This window comes from Mobula hypostoma, unplaced genomic scaffold (genome assembly GCF_963921235.1).
Source record: "Mobula hypostoma unplaced genomic scaffold, sMobHyp1.1 scaffold_75, whole genome shotgun sequence".
In the NCBI taxonomy this organism is placed as follows: Eukaryota; Metazoa; Chordata; class Chondrichthyes; order Myliobatiformes; family Myliobatidae; genus Mobula; species Mobula hypostoma.
In genome coordinates this window covers 348,527-369,002 of record NW_026948208.1, presented here as the reverse complement: position 1 = coordinate 369,002, position 20,476 = coordinate 348,527, and the positions used below count along the sequence as shown (strand labels likewise).

General features: G+C 50.7%; 1 protein-coding gene and 1 pseudogene across 2 annotated transcripts in view; one reads left to right on the top strand and one right to left on the bottom strand.

The window, feature by feature from the left end:
• The window catches only part of LOC134341833 (NACHT, LRR and PYD domains-containing protein 3-like), a 33,383-nt gene that overhangs the window by 10,016 nt on the left and 2,891 nt on the right, over positions 1 to 20,476 (top strand). For both annotated transcript variants that reach the window (XM_063039768.1, XM_063039769.1), the window contains exons 3-8: positions 1,075 to 1,167; positions 4,265 to 4,357; positions 5,262 to 5,428; positions 6,193 to 6,364; positions 6,463 to 6,513; positions 18,684 to 20,421. In XM_063039768.1, the coding sequence (XP_062895838.1) occupies positions 1,075 to 1,167; positions 4,265 to 4,357; positions 5,262 to 5,428; positions 6,193 to 6,364; positions 6,463 to 6,513; positions 18,684 to 20,421 (2,314 nt within the window). The remainder of the gene's footprint in view (positions 1 to 1,074; positions 1,168 to 4,264; positions 4,358 to 5,261; positions 5,429 to 6,192; positions 6,365 to 6,462; positions 6,514 to 18,683; positions 20,422 to 20,476) is intronic.
• Positions 12,824 to 15,381, bottom strand: LOC134341837 (uncharacterized; annotated as a pseudogene).

The window sequence follows — 20,476 nt, the reverse complement described above, 5'->3', positions numbered from 1 at the left end:
AGTGTAATTTCATCGTATTTGAGTGGATAATAACAAAAATATATTACATCCCTCAGTCCCCAGCTGTGTACTGCATGGAACAAAGCACAAATATGTAACTGATTCCATTTGCGTTTACAACACCCCCACTGATGCGACTAGTTACCATAAAAAGCCTCATAAATGCAGAGTGCAGAATACAATACAGATAGAGAACAGATACACGGCTCCCACACACAGGCTCAGCTGTGATACAGGATCCTCCACCTGAAATATTAACGTACTCTCTGTCTTGCTGAATAATTCCAGCATTTTATTTTATTTATATTAACAATTTTTCTCAACTTGCTATTTTGGATGTATAGCTCGTCAATATTGTGTTTAACAAGGTGACAAACAACTAACTATCTGATAATAGCCAGGTGATATGCTCAAAGAAATCTTAACCAAGTTCTGGTGCTAATAATGGTCTTAAAGTTCAGCCAGAAAAAAAAACTATAGTGGGTCAGGACAAGATGTTACGATGCTGTGTGTGGCATTGCATTATTGCATTATTCAGGATGTCAGAGTGTTTCTCTGTAGACTCAAATCATATACTGCTATAGGTGTCAATGACAGGGGATGTTAAACTGAAAGGAGATGGTAAGAATCAGGTGTGACTGAGAAATCTGTATAGTCCAGTGACGAGAGAATAGAAGTCTCATCCTCAGCAGAAATGTTTCAGCCCACACTGCTGTGACAGTTGTCCACAGCGCCACCAGTGGTAGGAGGACCAAAGCAGTGGGCGCTGTCAGCTCAACCTGCCTTGCCAACCCATTGACACATCACACCTGGTCCAGGACACAAGATTCGTTCATAAAAGGGAATTGACTGCAATATAACCAGCAGATGCCATGGAGAATCCTGGCCCAGTGTACAATCCATGGAGTGATCGGAAATGGACATTGTGTGTCTGTGGGTGGATGGGCGCATAAAGTCTTCAGTGGATAGGCTGAAGACGTTTGGAAGTGTTTGCCTCAGTTTAAATACAAAACAGAGTTCTACTTTAAATCTCAATTAATATTTGACCCTCCTGTTATTTTGTTTTTCTTACAGAGCAGCAAAAACCTATCACACCTGTCCTCAAAATGGGTCAAGGTGCGAGCAGTGGAGGAGTTCCAGTGACGTCAACATCGGGAAGGGACACGGGTATGTTGACGAATTATTTTAGTTTATAAATACTCTGTTGTTTCTGCGTCTGGGTTTAATTCAATATCGGCAATTCACGAAATATTTGTGAAAACTGAGCAGAGAGATGAGAGAGAGAGTTAACATCTCTGGGGAAACACAGTCACGCGTGGGCGGATTACGTTTACCGTCTGCTCCTGCTCCTCTAACAGATTGTGATGCACATTAAAATAGCGAGTTACTCCAGAATACAAGACATTCTGCAGATGCTGAAAGTTTTGGGCAACACAAAGTCACACTAAAGATTGGCAGAACTCAGCAGGTCAGGCAGCATCCATGGGGCGGAATGTTTTGGATCAGGACCACAGGGAATAGAAAGTAATGTGGCAATATCTAGAATTTCTGTCCCCTCATTTCTAGTCTGGTGAAGGGCATTGGCCCGAAACGTTGGTTGTTTATTTTCCTCCATAGATGCTGCCTGACCTGCTGAGTACCTCCAGCATTTGTGAGAAACTCCACAGATTTGCCGAAGAAGTGGTTGACCAGGCAGGCAGACAGTAACCCAGAGTGAAGTGGAGGTGATGGGCAGTACCGGGAGAGTGATGGTGATGGGTTACTATATTCTCAGGAATAAGCAGAGTCCTTTCCAAACAGAGAGGTATATTCCCAGGGAGAAGAAAGAGCAGCCGTCAACAAAGGGAACTATGCCCCCTCCCAGCACCCACACACCCCCGATCGTCACCCCCCCCAGCCCCCGGCCCGAGCACGTTCCACACCGGGATCCCATGTCACTCTGCTTTCCCACATGTCTGATATCACGTGTGCGTTCCCCATACCGGGATCTGACACCCCGCTGTAACGCCTCATGCCTGGTGTCACGTGTGAGTTCCCCACACCGGGATATGACGTCATGTGTGCACTTCCCTACGTCACACTGGCGCCGAGACGGATGAGCTTTACGGGATAAGGTAACAATTACCTGACCCACCCGCCCCACCCAACAGTCAGCAGAGGAGTTACACTCTTCCCATTGGTGAGAAGCCGTGTCAGTCACTGGTTACACCCAATAGCAGAGAGGGCATTAACCCCGCTGACCACATCTCACGCTCCAACAACGAACTCCCCGTCAAAGCGGAATAAACCCCAAAGTAAATGTCCGCTTTCTGATTTATTTCCATTTCCCTCCGAGGGAAGTTGGGGCGTTTGTGAAGCGTCTCCTGCGGCCGGAGTCTGATGTATCGCTGAGAGGTAGGAGGAGACCGCTCGGCCCATCGGTTTGATGCCGGTTTCCCGGAGAGGGAGGGATCCCAGCAGAAGGAGGAGGGAGATGGAATTAACTGTGTGGATAAATATGGTGTGAGGGGTTGGATTGGATGGAGTCTGAGAGGTTGTTTGTCCCGGTGGTGGATTAAGGAGCAGGATGGGGAAGGAGCCCATTAACAGAGGGGAAAGGGCATGAAGGGCTCGTCTATGGAAACGTCTGAGCCCACGCTGGTGACGAGCAGAGAAATTCACCACACAGGTAGCCTGTATCTTCATTTTGCTAGTGACATATAATTGTATATTTGCTGTCCCGTGTGTTGTCAGAATGTACTTGCCTGTGATGTTGCGACACATCAGTGTTTCTCTGTACCTGTATCATCGGATACTTGCTCACTTGGCCACAGCTTCGGGAGGACCTGAGAAAACTCACTGAGATTTGATTAGTGATGATCATCTTGGCAGCTCGGTAGGTAAAATGTAAAGAACACAGAACACAGAAATCTACAGCACATTATAGACACTTCTGCCAAAATGTTGTGCCGACCATGTAACCTACTACAGAAAATGACTAGAATTTCCTTGCAGCACAGCCCTTTATTTTTATAAGTTGCATGTACCTATCTAACAGTCTCTTCAAAGACCCCATTGTATCCGCCTCTACCACCGTCGCTGCCAGTACCTTTCACACACTCAACAGTCTCTGTGTGTAAAATGTAGTAGAAATCAGCAAACATACAATCGTAAAGCGTTAAAACTGAACTGTACCCAAGTGTAAGTTCATCGTATTTGAGTGAATAATAACAAAATATATTACATCCGTCAGTCCCCAGCTGTGTACTGCATGGAACAAAGCACAAATATGTAACTGATTCCCTCTGTGTTTACCACACCCCCACTGATGCGACTAGTTGCCATAAAAAGCCTCATAAATACACAACGCAGAATACAATGCAGATAGAGACCAGATACATGGCTCCTACACACAGGCTCAGCTCCGATACAGGGTCCTCCACCTGAAATATTAACATACTCTCTGTCTTGTTGAATAATTCCAGCATTCTATTTTATTTATATTAACAATCTTTCCCAACTGGCTGTTTTGGATATATGGCATGTCAACATTGTGTTGAACGAGGTGTCATACAACTAACTATCTGATAATAGCCAGGTGATATGCTCAAAGAAATCTTAACCAAGTTTTGGTGCTAATAATGGTCTTAAAGTCCTGCCGGGAAAAAAAAAAAAACTATAGTGGTTCAGGACAAGATGTCACGATGCTATGGGTGAGACTGCATTGTTCAGCATGTCAGAATGTTTCCCTATAGACACAAATCATATATTGCCATAGGTGTCAATGCCAGGCGATGTTAACCTGAAAGGAGATGGTGAGAATCAGACTTGACTGAGAAATCTGTATAATCCAGTGACGAGAGGAATAGAAGTCTCATTGTCAGCAGAAATGTTTCAGCCCACACTGCTGTGACAGTTGTCCACAGCGCCACCAGTGATAGGAGGGCCAAAACAGTGGGCGCTGTCTGCTCAGCCTGCCTTTCCATTCCATTGACACATCACACCCGGTCCAGGACACAAGATTGGTCCCTAAAAGGGATTTGCCCGCAATACGGCGAGTAGGTACCCCGGAGAATCCCGCCATGGTGTACAATCCATAGAGAGAGTGGAAATGGACATTGTGTGACTGTGGGTGGATGGGCACAGGTGGACCAGGCTTTGTCAAGGCCTCAGTGGACAGGCGTAAGATGTTTGGAAGTGTTTGCCTCAGTTTCAGAACAAAACAATGTTCTCCTTTAAACCCCACTGAATGTTTGACCCTCCTGTTATTTTGCTTTTGTTACAGAGCAGCAAAAACTGATCGCAACTGTCCCCAAAATGGGTCAAGGTACGAGCAGTGGAGGAGTTCCAGTGACGTCAACATCGGGAAAGGACACGGGTATGTTGGCGAATTATGTTAATTTATAAATACTCTGCTGATTCTGCGTCTGGGTTTAATTCAATATCGGCAATTCACAACATATTTGTGAAAACTGAGCAGACAGATGAGAGAGAGATTAACATTCCTGGGGGAAACACAATCACACGTGGAAGGAGTACATTTACTGCTTGCTTGATGCTCCTCTAACAGATTGTGATGCACATTAAAATAGCAAGTTACTCCAGAAGACAAGACATTCTGCAAATGCTGAAAGTTCTGGGCAACAAAAAGACACACAAAATATTAGGAGAACTCAGCAGGTCAGGCAGCATCCATGGAGAGAAATAAACATTATACGCTTTGGATCAGGACCACAAGGAATAGAAAGAAATGTGGCAATATCTTGATTTTTTGTCCCCTTCATTTTCAGACTCATTGAAGGGCCTTGGCCCGAAACGTTGATTGTTCATTCTCCTCCACAGATGCTGCCTGACATGATGAGCACCTCCAGCATTTTGTGAGATATCCCATAGATTTGCTGAGGAAGGGTTTGACCAGGCAGGCAGACAGTAACCCAGAGCAAAGCGGTGGTGATGGTCAGTACCAGGAGAGTGATGATGATGGGTTCCTATATTCTCAGCAATAAGCAGAGTCCTTTCCAAACAGGGAGGTACACTCCTGGGACAACAGATGGAACGAAGCCCCCTCCTACACCCCCGATGCTCCAACCCCCAGGCCGCATCCATTCTCCTCATCTCCAGTCCCACGCCAGTCTCCCTCCGCCCACACCCCCCGCCACCGCAATATACATCTCGGATTGTGTTTCATGACCTCATGCACCAATTTTAGTTTTCTGAGAGAAAGTTGCTGTCTAATGGGACGTCGGTAATTTCTTCAATTGTTTCCCCATTTTCCTTCACAGATCCGAGCTCAGTGATCACCGAGCTCCTGGAAAGCTGTAACGATTCCCAGCTGCTGCAGCTGACGGATTTCTACCGGGACAGGCTGGAGCAGGCGATGGAAGGAGGGGTGCACGGAGTGAGCCTGGCGTTAACGGCCGAGAATCAGTTCAGTGGAGAGGAACATCGGGTGAGCGGGAGGGAGAATGGGTTTGAATTTTCACACATCACAGGACTGATGGGTGTCTGAACTCTGACTTATCGGATATTAAATCAGATAATTGAACAACTGGGAAATAAATACCGTACATACAGTCACAAACATGTGAATCTGAACGAGTGATAGAAAGGGGTGAGTAGACCCCGCGGACTGGTGGGTGGCTGCTCAGTGTTCGGAGTGAGTTGAGCAGGTAACAGTTGTGTGGGTTCACAGTATTAAATGGAAATATGACGGGAGGTTTCGGTTTGGGAAGACCGTGCAGTGTGATGGCAGGATGTCAGTGAGAACCGGGACATCATCAGTGGGTGCCACAGGAGCTGGAGTGTGTTCTGTTCTGGGTGGAGATGATTGTGTTACAATCTGTAACTGCAAACAGTGTGGATCGGGGAATACTGTCATGTTGTAATGTGTAATCACTGAATAAACCTCCACTGGAAAAGGCAAAGGAAAGGAATCAGGTGTCAGCCGGTAATCCACTGTTATGTTGGACACTGGCCGACTGAGGAGATGAATCACATCATCTTTTCGGCAACTTCTCTGAGACTGTTCGCTCTGTTATAAAAACCTTCCGGACTTTGTTATTTTTTAATTTCTGTTTACACCATCTAATCCAGTGAGGAAGTATTTATGGATTTTGACTGCTCAGAGTGATCCCGTTACAGAGTACATCATTTACTTCTCATTCTCTGTGTGAATCTGTCAGTCCCCAATATGTTCACTGTTACTCTTCACAGAAAATCTCTGATCTCGCTGATAAGGGAGAGCGGGCGGACAGTTCTAAACTCCTCCTGAGCCTGGTGATGGAGAAAGGCTCCCGCGCCCGGAGGGTGATGTGGGAAACCTTTGTCAAAATGCGGATTGGTGTCCCAAAGATTGACAAAATACTGAAAGAAATACAGGCACATGGTGAGATAATATCAGAGATTAATTTAATTTTGGATTCAAACATTACATACTTAGAATCTGAGGAACTGAAATGTGTCAAATTGTTTAAATCCGGACAGGTTGTGTTCCGGTCCAGCGACCCGTCCCGGAGATTCCCAGAGAGCTGAAAGGTAAGTGAAGAAACCGCTGTTACCATCACTGGCTGATGTTGTGTAGGGTCATGTCGTTGTTGAGCCACGGGGATTTGATCAGGTAGATGTTCCACCGTGACACAGCGCACAGTCAGACACATGGAAAAATGTTTGCTGGAGGGAGAGTTTTCACAGGACAGCATGAGGAACAACTCAGAGAGTTGGTGAGTTTGCTGAAAGGGATCACACGTTTCTGGGTCCTGCAACTACAGATCCCTCCACCGGGGTCAGAATGGAGAAGAGGGCAATCTGAGGAGTGAAGCTATGGGAAATGTCTTACTCCAAAAGGTGAAATCATTTCCCTACAACAACCCAACCCCCGGTAAAGCCCTCATCCTAAATCACTTTTCTAAACTCCCTCAGATCTTGCTGGTCATCATTTTTAGAACTGGGAGTCCATTGAAATTCTCGACACAGAGTTACAATGACAATTTAATGAGAAAATCAGGTAACACCCAAACTGCCCTGTTCAACCCCAAAGCTGCAAATGAACCCCACTCTGTTCACATCTGCACCCCCTTAGTGCAAACACTGCTACCGTTATCCAGTTTAATTTCCCACTCAATAATCCCGGGAATTCCATCAGGAGACAGTGTCAGTGAGGGTGAGATTGGGGGACAAAATCCTCAGCTCTTCCACAGAAGCTGAAATTCATGTGTGTCTGTGTTGTGTGATGGACACTGTGAAAGGGTAAGAGATGGGAATTAGGACAGAGAAACCGAGGGTTGTGCGATCGCGGCAAGAAAGGTGGAAAAGACTGAAAATATCTATAAATAATATTGCAATTAATTAAATTGTGACCGTCTGGATAAGAAACTCTCTACATCCGTAAGCACATGGTGTCTGTAAATATGGAGCCCAGGGCAGTGCATGGACTCAAGAGATTGTCAGGCTTCATCATCACAGACTGAGTTGGATCTCACAATGCCACATTTAACAGCGGAGAGAGCGAAGGAAAGACAGATATCGTAAAAATTATCAATCTTACAGTAGCCCATGTTTTAACTGATTACTCAAAGCCCTTGAACAGAAACATAAAGAATCTCGGCAACAACCCTCATGCAGCCTGTCTCATTTCCAAGAACAAGTTCCAAAGAAGTTAATTTTTAAATGGTACCAGAGAAAGGTTTCAAACTAATCACGTTGCTGTCAGCTGTGTTAATGCTTTTCCAGTCCACATTCAGACAATCAAAACCCCACCATTCCCTGCACGAAGGCTTTAGTAACTCTCTACAATTTCCCTGCAAACTTGTTCTTCACTGTTCTTCACACTGTTTGCGGAGGGAACAGTCACGGCAATGAAATTCCCACATCTATTTCTGAAGATGAAACAGATTCTCTCCCTGATTATTGAAGAATATTATTTCTACAACTGCAACATTATCTAAAGTATATTTTTCAACAATCAATGTTTTCCTACTCTTCCTACTTTCACTGAATACGTTGAATGGAGAGACAACACACCCAGACAGGGTCCTGACACAGTGTGAGACCCCACACACACCTGACAGGATCCTGACACACTGTGAGACCTCAAACAATCCTGGCAGTTTCCTTGCACACTGTGAGCCCAAACACACCACTGGCAGGGTCCTGACACACTGTGAGACCCCACACACACCTGGCAGATTCCTGACGCACTTTGAGACTAAAAACACCCCTGACGTGGCACTGACAAACTGTGAGCTCCCACACACCCTGACACACTGTGAGACCCTACACACCACTGAAAGGATCCTGACACACTGTGAGATCCCCACACACCCCTGACAGGGCCCTGACACACTGTGAGACCCCAAACTCACCTGACAGGCTCCTGACACACTGTGAAACCCCACACACCCCTGACAGGGTCCTGACAAACCGTGAGACCTTACACAGCCCTGACAGAGTCCTGCACGCTGTAAAACCCCACACATACCTAACAGGGCCCTGACAAACTGTGAGACCCTACACACCCCTTACAGGGTCCTGACACACAGTGAGACCCCACGCACTCCTGACAGGGTCCTGACACACTGTGAGACCCCACACACCCCTGGCAGGGTCCTGACACCCTGTGAGACTCAAAATACCCCTGACAGGATCCTGACATACTGTGAGACCCCAAACAATCCTGGCAGTTTCCTTGCACACTGTGAGTCCAAACACACCACTGGCAGGGTCCTGACACAATGTGAGACCTCACAAACCACTGACAGAGTCCTGAAAATCTGTGCGATCCCACACACCCCTGATGCACTGTGCGACCCTGCACATCCCTGCCAGGGCCCTGATGCACTGTGAGATACCCACGCACACCTGACAGGTCCTGACAGACTGTGAGTCCCTACCCACCCCATACAGATTCCGGACACACAGTGAGACCCCACAAACCTCTGAAGGGGTCCTGACACACTGTGAGACCCCACACATCGCCAACAGGGTCCTGACACAGTGTGAGATCCCACACATCCCTGACAGGGTCCTGACAAACTGTGAGACCCCACACACCGCTGACAGGGTCCTGACAAACTGTGAGACCCCACAGACACCTGACAGGGTCCTGACACACTGTGAGACCACACACACCCAATACAAGGTCCTGACACACTGTGACACCCCACATACCGCTCATAGGTTCCTGACACATTGTGAGGCCCCACACACACGATAGAGAGAGGTGACACACTCTAAGACCCCCACACCCACCAGATAGGGATCTGACACATTGGCAGACGCCATACGCCCCTGGCAAAATCCTGAGACAGTCTGAGAACCCCCACACCCCTGGCAGGGTCTTGACACACTGTGAGATCCCCATACACCCCTGACAAGGTACTGACACACCGTGAGACCCCACACACCCCTGACAAGGTACAACACACTTTGAGACCTAACACACAACTGACAGAGTCCTGACACACTGTGAAAACCCACACGCCCCTGACAGGGTCCTGACACACTGTGTGACCCACACGCCCCTGGCAGGGTGCTGACAATCTGTGTGAACCCACACACCTCTGATGCACTCTGAGAGCCTACACACCCCTGGCAGGGTCCTGACACACAGTGAGTCCCCACACACCCCTGACGGGTCCTGACTCTGTGTGAGACCCCCACACCCCTGGCAGGGTCCTGACACACTGTGAGACCCCACAAACCCGTGACAGTGTCCAGACACACTGTGAAAGCCCAGACACCCATGCCAGGGTCCTGACCCACTGTGAGACCCCACAAACCTCTGACGGGGTCCTGACACACTGTGAGACCCCACACATCGCTGACACGGTCCTGACACAGTGTGAGATCCCACACACCCCGACAGGTTCCTGACACACTGTGAGACCAACGACATCCCTGACAGGGTCCTGACAAACTGTGAGACCCCACACAACCCAGTTGGGGTCCTGACACATTGTGAGACCCAACACATCCCTGACAGTGTCCTGACACACGGTGAGACCCCACACACACCTGCAGGGTCCTGACACACTGACACCCTACACACCCCTGACAGGGTCCTGACACACTGTGTGACCCACACACACCTGGCAGGATGCTGACAATCCGTGTGAACCCACACACCCCGGATGCACTCAGAGACCCTACACACCCCTGGCAGATTCCTGACACACTCTGAGACCCAAAACACCCCTGACAAGATCCTGACACACTGTGAGACCCCAATAACCGCTGACAGGGTCTTGACACACTGTGAGACCCCACACACCCCTGGCAGGGTCCTGACACACTGTGAGACGCCACACACACATGAGAGGGAGAGAACACACTGTAACACCCCTATATGCACCAGATAGGGTCCTGACACATTGCCAGACACCATACACCCCTGGCAAAATGCTGAGACGGTGTGAGACCCACCACACCCCTGGCAGGGTCTTGACACACTGTGAGACCCACAAACACCTGACAGGGTCCTGACACACTGTGAGACCCCACACACACCTGACAGGGTCCGGACTCACTGACAGACCCCACAGAACATAGGTAGCATCCTGGCATACTGTGAGACCCTGACCCACTGTGAGACCCCACAAACTACTGACACGGTCTTGACACACTGTGTGACTCCACACACTACTAACAGGATCCAGACAAACTGTGATACCTTACACACCCCTGACAGAGTCCTGACAAACTGTAAAACCCAACACATACCTAACAGGGCCCTGATAAACTGTGAGACCCCACACGATCCTGACAGGTCCTAACAGACTGTGAGTCCCTACACACCCCATACAGGGTCCTGACACACAGTGAGACCCCACACACTGCTGACAGGGTCCTGACACACTGCGTGACCACACACACCCCTCGCAGATTCCTGACGCACTTTGAGACTAAACACACCCCTGACAGGTCCTGACAAACTGTGAGACCCTACACACCCCTGACAGGGCCCTGACAGACTGTGAGATCCCCACACGTCCCTGACAGGGCCCTGACAAACTGTGAGACGCCACACACCCCTGACAGGGTCTTGACGCACTGCGAGACCCCACACACCCCTGACAGGGTCCTGACACACTGTACAACCCCACACATACCTAACAGGGCCCTGACAAACTGTGAGACGCCACACACCCCTGACAGGGACCTGACACACTGTGAAACCCCACATACCCCTGACAGGGTCCTGACACACTGTGAGGCCCCACACACACCTGTCAAGATCCTGACACAGTGTGAGACCCCAGGCACCCCTGGCAGGGACTTGACACGCTGTGAGATCCCCACACACCCCTGACAGGGTCCTGACACACTGTGAGACCCCACACACCCCTGACGGGTCTTGACACACTGTGTGACCCACACACCCCTGGAAGGGTCCTGACTCACTGTCAGACCCCACAGAACCTAATTAGCGTCCTGACATACTGTAAGACCCCACAAGCCACTGACACAGTCCTGACACGCTGTGAGACCCACACACCCCTGACAGGATTCTGACACACTGTGAGACCACACACACCCCTGACAGGCTCCCTACAAATCGTGAGACACCGCACACACATGAGATGAAGAGGACACACTCTAAAACCCCCACACGCACCGGATAGGGTCCTGACACATTGCGAGATGCCACACACCCCTGACAAAATCCTGAGACAGTATGAGACCCCACACACACCTGACAGGGTCCTGACTCACTGTCAGACCCCGCGCTCAACTGACAGGGTCCTGACACAGTGTGAGACCCCACACACCTCTGGCAGGGTCCTGACACAGTGTGACGCCCCACACACCTCCGGCAGGATCCTGACCCACTGAGAGACCCCAAACACCTTTGACGAGATCCTGACTCACTGTCAGACCCCACAGAACGTAGTTAGGGTCCTGACCTACTGTGAGACCTCATACACCCCTGACAGGGTACAGACACACAATGAGACCCCACACACAACTGACAGGTTCCTGACACAATGTGACACCCCACACCCCCCTGGCAGGGTTCTGACACACTGTGAGACAACAAACACCTGACAGGGTCCTGACACAAGGTGAGACTCCACACACACATGAAAGGGACACACTCTAACACCCCCAAACTCACCGGATAGGGTCCTGACACATTGTGAGACCCCACACACACCTAACAGGGTCCGGACTCACTGACAGACCCCACAGAACATAGTTATCGTCCTGGCATACTGTGAGACCATGACCCACTGTGAGACCCCACAAACTACTGACACGGTCTTGACACACTGTGTGACTCCATACACTACTAACAGGATCCAGACAAACTATGAGACCCCACACACACCGGACAGGGTCCTGATACACTGTGAGACCGCACACACCCCCGACGGGGTCCTGACACACTGCAAGACCCCACACTGCCCTGACAGGGTCCTGACACACTGTGAGACCCCACACACCCCTGACAGGGTCCTGACACGCTGTGAGACCCCACACACCCCTGACAGGCTCCTGACACACTGTCAGACCCCACACACCGCGGACAGAGTCCTGACACAGTGTGAGACCCCACACACCCATGGAGGGATCCTGAAATACTGAGATAATCCACAAACAACTGACAGGGTCCTGACACACTGTGAGACCCCACAAACTACTGACACGGTCTTGACACACTGTGTGACTCCACACACTACTAACAGGATCCAGACAAACTGTGATACCTTACACACCCCTGACAGAGTCCTGACACACTTGCAGCCCAACACATACCTAACAGGGCCCTGATAAACTGCGAGACCCCACACGCCCCTGACAGGGTCCTGACACACTGTGAGACCCCACACACCGCTGACAGGGTCCTGACACACTGTGAGACCACACACACCCCTCGCAGATTCCTGACGCACTTTGAGACTAAACACACCCCTGACAGGTCCTGACAAACTGTGAGACCCTACACACCCCTGACAGGGCCTTGACAGACTGTGAGATCCCCACACATCCCTGACAGGGTCCTGACACACTGTGAGACCCCACACACCCCTGACAGGGTCGTGACACACTTTGAGACCAAACACACCCCTTTCAGAATCCTGACACACTGTGAAACCACACACACCGCTGACAGGGTCCTGACAAACCGTGAGACCTTACACACCCCTGACAGAGTCCTGACACACTGTAAAACCCCACCCATACCTAACAGGGCCCTGACAAACTGTGAGACGCCACACACCCCTGACAGGGTCCTGACGCACTGCGCGACCCCACACATCCCTGACAGGGTCCTGACGCACTGCGAGACCCCACACAACCCTGACAGGGTCTTGACACAGTCTGAGACCCAACACACCCCTTTCAGAATCCTGACATACTGTGAGATCCCCACTAATCCCTGACAGGGTCCTGACACACTGTGAGACCCCAAACACCCCTTACAGGCTCCTGACACACTGTGAAACCACACACACCACTGACAGGGTCCTGACAAACTATGAGACCTTACACACCCCTGACAGATTCCTGACACACTGTAAAACCCCACCCATACCTAACAGGGCCCTGACAAACTGTGAGACGCCACACACCCCTGACAGGGACCTGACACACTGTGACACCCCACACACCCTTGACAGAGTACTGACACACTGTGAGATCCCACAAACCACTGACAGGGTCCTGACCCACTGTGAGACCCCACACATTGCTGACAGGGTCTTGACAAAGTGTGAGACCCCACACACACCCGTCAAGATCCTGACACACTGTGAGAACCCACAAACCCGTGACAGCGTCCTGACACACTGTGAGACCCCAGACACCCATGACAGGGTCCTGACCCACTGTGAGACCCCACAAACCTCTGACGGGGTCCTGACACACTGTGAGACCCCACACATCGCTAACAGGGTCCTGACACAGTGTGAGATCCCACACACCCCAGACAGGTTCCAGACACACTGTGAAACCAAAGATATCCCTGACAGGGTCCTGACAAACTGTGAGACCCCACACAGCCCAGGGAGATTCCTGACGCACTTTGAGAATAAACACACCTCTGACATGGTCCTAACAAGCTGTGAGCTCCCACACACCCGGACGCACTGTGAGACCCTACACACCACTGAAAGGGTCCTGACACTCAGCGAGACCCAACACACCCCTGACAAGATCCTGAAACACTCTGAGACCACACACACTCCTGACAGGGTCCTGACACACTGTGAGACCGCACACACCCCCGACGGGGTCCTGACACACTGCAAGACCCCACACTGCCCTGACAGGGTCCTGACACACTGTGAGACACCACACACCCCTGACAGGGTCCTGACACACTGTGAGACCCCACACACCCCTGATAGGTTCCTCACACACTGTCAGACCCCACACACCGCGGACAGAGTCCTGACACAGTGTGAGACCCCACACACCCATGGAGGGATACTGAAATACTGAGATAATCCACAAACAACTGACAGGGTCCTGACACACTGTGAGACCCCACAAACACCTGTCAAGATCCTGACACAGTGTGAGACCCCACATACCCCTAGCAGGGTCATAAGAGCATGAGACCATAAGACAAAGGAGTAGAAGTAGGCCATTCGGCCCATCGAGTCTACTCCGCCATTTTATCATGAGCTGATCCATTTTATCCTATTTAGTCCCACTGCCCAGCCTTCTCACCATAATCTTTGATGCCCTGGCTACTCAGATACCTATCAATCTCTGCCTTAAATACACCCAGTGACTTGGCCTCCACTGCTGCCCGTGGCAACAAATTCCATAGATTCACCACCCTCTGACTAAAACAATTTCTTCGCATTTCTGTTCTGAAACGGCGCCCTTCAATCCTGAAGTCATGCCCTCTCGTACTAGACTCCCCCATCATGGGAAACAACTTTGCCACATCCACTCTGTCCATGCCTTGTAACATTCGAAATGTTTCTATGAGGTTTCCCCTCATTCTTCTAAACTCCAAGGAATACAGTCCAAGAGCGGACAAACGTTCCTCATATGTTAACCCTCTCATTCCCTGAATCATTCTCGTGAATCTTCTCTGTACCCTCTCCAATGTCAGCACATCCTTTCTTAAATAAGGAGACCAAAACTGCCCACAGTTCTCCAAGTGAGGTCTCACCAGCGCCTTATAGAGCCTCAACATCACATCCCTAACACACGGTCCTGACACACTGTGAGACCCCACAAACCCGTGACAGGGTACTGACCCACTGTGAGACCCCACAAACCTCTGACAGGGTCCTGACACAGTGTGAGATCCCACACACCCCTGACAGGTTCCTGATACACTGTGAGACCAAAGACATCCCTGACAGGGTCCTGACAATCTGTGAGACACCACACAACCCAGTTGGGGTCCTGACACATTGTGAGACCCGACACATCGCTGACAGTGTCCTGACACGCTGTGAGACCCCACAGACACCTGACAGGGTCCTGACACACTGTGTGACCACACACACACCTGACAGGGTCCTGAGGCACTGTGACACCTCACACACCCCTCGCAGGTTCCTGACACACTGTGAGGCCCCACACACATATGAGAGGGAGAGAACACACTCTAAGAACCCCACACGCACCGGATAGGGTCCTGACACATTGCCTGACGCCATACACCCCTGGCAAAATCCTGAGACAGTCTGAGATCCCCCATACCCCTGGCAGGGTCTTGACAAACTGTGATACGCCACACACCCCTGAGAGATTCCTGACACACTGTGGAACCCCACACACCTCTAGCAGGTTCCTGACACACTGTGAGACCACACTCACCCCTGACAGGATCCTGACACACTGTGAGAACCCACACACAGCTGACAGGATAATCACACACTCTGAGACCACACACGCCGCTGACAGGGTCCTGACACACTGTGACATCCCACACACCCCTAACAGGGTCCTGACACACTTTGAGACCCAACACACCCCTGACAGGGTCTTGACACACTGTGAGATGCCCACACACCCCTGACAGGATCCTGACACACTGTGAGATCCCCACACACCCCTGACAGGGTCCGGACACTCAGTGAGACCCCACACACAACCGACAGGTTCCTGACACACTGTGAGACGCCACACACCCGTGACAGATTCCTGACACACTGTGGAACCCCACACACCTCTAACAGGTTCCTGACACACTGTGAGAGCCCACTCACCCCTGACAGGATCCTGACACAATGTGACATCCCACACACCCCTAACAGGGTCCCGACACACTTTGAGACCCAACACACCCCTGACAGGGTCCTGACACACTGTGAGACGCCACACACCGCTGACAGGGTCCTGACACACTGTGAGAGCCCACAGACACCTGACAGGGTCCTGACACACTATGAGACCACACACACACCTGACAGGGTCCTGACACACTGTAACACCTCACACACCACTCACAGGTTCCTGACACACTGTGAGGCCCCACACACACATGAGAGGGAGAGAACACACTCTTTAAGACACCCACATGCACCGGATAGAGTCCTAACACATTGCCAGATGCCACACACCCCTGACAAAATCCTGAGACAGTGTGAGACCCCAAACACCACTGGCAGGGTCTAAACACACAGTGAGATCCCCACACAGCCTGACAGGGTCCTGACACACTGTAAGACCCCCACGCACCCCTGACAAGCTACTGACACAATTTGAGACCCAACATATACCTGAAAGAGTCCTGACACATTGTGAAAACCCACACACCCCTGACAGGGTCCTGACACACTGTGAGACCCCACAAACACCTGACAGGGTCCTGACACACTATGAGACTGCACACATCCCTGACAGGGTCCTGACACACTGTGAGACCCCACAAACACCTGACAGGGTACTGACTCACTGTCAGACCCCACAGAACATAGTTAGTGTCCTGGCATACTGTGAGACCCTGACCCACTGTGAGACCCCACAAACTACTGACACGGTCTTGACACACTGTCAGACCCCACACCCCCCTGGCAGGGTACAGACACACAATGAGACCCCACACACAACTGACAGGTTCCTGACACAATGTGACACCCCACACCCCCCTGGCAGGGTTCTGACACACTGTGAGACAACAAACACCTGACAGGGTCCTGACACAAGGTGAGACTCCACACACACATGAAAGGGACACACTCTAACACCCCCACACTCACCGGATAGGGTCCTGACACATTGTGAGACCCCACACACACCTAACAGGGTCCGAACTCACTGACAGACCCCACAGAACATAGTTAGCGTCCTGGCATACTGTGAGACCCTGACCCACTGTGAGACCCCACAAACTACTGACACGGTCTTGACACACTGTGTGACTCCACACACTACTAACAGGATCCAGACAAACTGTGAGACCCCACACAGCTCTGACAGGGTCTTGACACACTGTGAAACCTTACACACCCGTTACAGAGTCCTGACACACTGTGCAACCCCACACATACCTAACAGGGCCCGACAAACTGTGAGACCCCACACACACCGGACAGGGTCCTGACACACTGTGAGACCCCACACTCCACTGACAGGGTCCTGACACACTGAGACCCCACACACACATGAGAGGGAGTGGACACACTCTAACACCCCCACACGCACCGGATCGGGTCCTGGCACATTGCCAGATGCCATACACCCCTGGCAAAATGCTGTGACAGTGTGAGACCCCCCACACCCCTGGCAGGGTCTTGACACACTGTGAGATTCCAACACACAACTGACAGGGTCCGGACACACTGTGAGATCCCCACAGACCCCTGACAAGATACTGACACACTTTGAGACTCAACACACACCTGACAGAGTCCTGACAGACTGTGAAAACCCACAAGCCCCTGAGAGGGTCCTGACACACTGTGAGACCCCACACACTCCTGACAGTGTTGTGACACATTGTGAGACTCCACACACACCTGCAGGATCCTGACACACTGTGAAAACCTACACGCCCCTGAGAGGGTCCTGACACACTGTGAGACCCCACACACACCTGCAGGATCCTGACACACTGAGACCCCACACGCCCCTGAGAGGGTCCTGACACACTGTGAGACCCCACACGCTCCTGACAGTGTTGTGACACATTGTGAGACTCCACACACACCTGCAGGATCCTGACACACTGAGACCCCACACACCCCTGACAGGGTTCTGACTCACTGTGAGATCCCACACACCCCTGACAGGTTCCTGACACCATGTGAAATCCCACACACCCCTGACAGGGTCCTGACACACTGTGAGAGCCCACACACCCCCGACAGGGTGACGATGAGAGGGGAGGGGGAACTGTGATTCCCTGACCTGTTCCTTTCACAGAATGCCCACTATCCTTTTCTCCATCTCCAGATGCCACATCAACACTGGGGACTAAAAGTTTCTTCCACAGGAAGAAAATGACAGCTGTGACAGTAGAGGGAGTTTGTCTAGTACGGGACAGTCAGGGTTCAGTGAACTACCAGGGAAATACTCACCTTCACAGCACAGTTAATTGTGAAATGTGATGATCTGGTGTTTATCTGGACCAGGCCTCTCTGTCCAGTTAGGGGTCTGTTTATCAAATTTACTGTTCGAGCATCCATTGATGAATCCAATTAATGCAAGAGCTTTGAGCTAACTCTTGTGTGCTTAAATGCTGAGTTCTGAGTTGAGGCATCTAACAGTTTGTCCACTGTCTGTTCCCATGGAAGATGTTCAACAGAAACACAAGGAGACTCTGCGGACACAAACGGAATCACTGAGAGTCAACACGATCCTGATGAGGGAGAAGGTGAAGGTTTTCCAGCTGGTTGATCGATACGCTGAGCTTACGGTCATTTCTACCGTTCGAGATCGGAGACTGGTGGAACATGAGCTGCTGGCAAGAGGCAGAGACCACGAGGAGTGGAGAGTGAAACATCTCTGCGGAGAGCTGGAGAAACTCCGGACAGATCGGTTGTTCCAGAGCAGCTTTTCCCGGAGTAAATCCAAATCTGGGAGTTCAGCAGCAGTGGCCGGAGTCCCGGGGATCGGGAAAACAACAATGGTACAAAAGATTGTTTATGACTGGGCCACGGGGAAAATATACCAACAATTCCAGTTTGTCTTCAGTTTCAAATTCCGGGATTTAAACTCCATTAACTGCAGAATAAACCTGAGGGAACTGATTCTGGATCAATATCCTTACTTTGGGAATATCCTGAGAGAGGTCTGGAAGAACCCAGAGGGATTGCTGTTTATATTCGATGGTTTGGATGAATTCAAACACAGAATCGATTTTGCTGACAGTCGGAGAGACACAGAACCCAAGCACCAGTGCCCAGATCCCGAGTGGTGGTGTGAAGTGTCTGACATTGTGTACAGTTTAATCCAGGGCAAGCTGCTCCCAGGGTGTTCAGTGCTGGTGACGACCCGTCCCACTGTGTTACATTTATTGGAAAAGGCGAAGATCAGTGTCTGGGCTGAAATCCTGGGATTTGTTGGTAAGGAACGGAAAGAATATTTCATCAGGTATTTTGAAGATCAGACGGTGGCAGCAGCTGTTTTCAAACACGTGGAGGAGAACGAGATCCTGTACACCATGAGCTACAACCCCTCCTACTGCTGGATCCTCGCTCTGGCACTGGGCCCCTTCTTCACACAAAGAGTCAGGGACCCGCAGCGAGTTCCCAAGACCATCACCCAACTGTACTCCTACTATATTTACAACATCCTGAAAAACCACGGCCGTGAGATTGAGAAACCCCGTGAGGTGTTACTCAGGGTTGGTCAGATGGCCTTCAGAGGAGTGTATGATAAGAAGATTGTGTTTACAGATGGAGATTTGATCAACTACAATCTGCAGCCTTCCCAGTTCCTGTCCGGATTCCTGATGGAGCTTTTGGAGAGAGAGGATTCTGCCCGGAGCGTGGTGTACACATTCCCACACCTCACCATTCAAGAGTTTGTAGCTGCAGTCGCACAATTCCTGAATCCACATCCCGGGGATATCCTGAAAATCCTCACTGAGGCCCACAACACAACAGATGGGCGATTTGAGGTATTTCTCCGTTTTGTTGCTGGTCTCTCCAACCCAATGACGGCTCGGGGCCTAGAGGAGTTTCTGGGTCCATTTCCTCATCAAACAACCTGCCGGGTGATTGACTGGGTGAAGGAGGAGGTTAAACGTCAGAGTGGAAACGCGAGGAGTGAATCTGGTAAAAGGAGCCTCCTGAACACATTGCACTACCTGTTTGAGTCTCAGAATCGTGGACTGGCTCAGGCCGCACTGGGATCTGTGGAAACACTTTCATTCCGTGAAATGACACTGACCCCGATTGACTGCGCGGTCCTGTCTCATGTCATCGGACTCTGTGATACAATAAAACGTCTCGACCTGGAGAGCTGCCACATTCAGTGTGAAGGAATCCAGCGGCTGGGACCCGGGCTGCACAAGTGCCGGGAGTTGAGGTAACTTGATTTATCTCTCACTCTGAACTGTGAAAGTGTCCCATTGTGTTGTTTC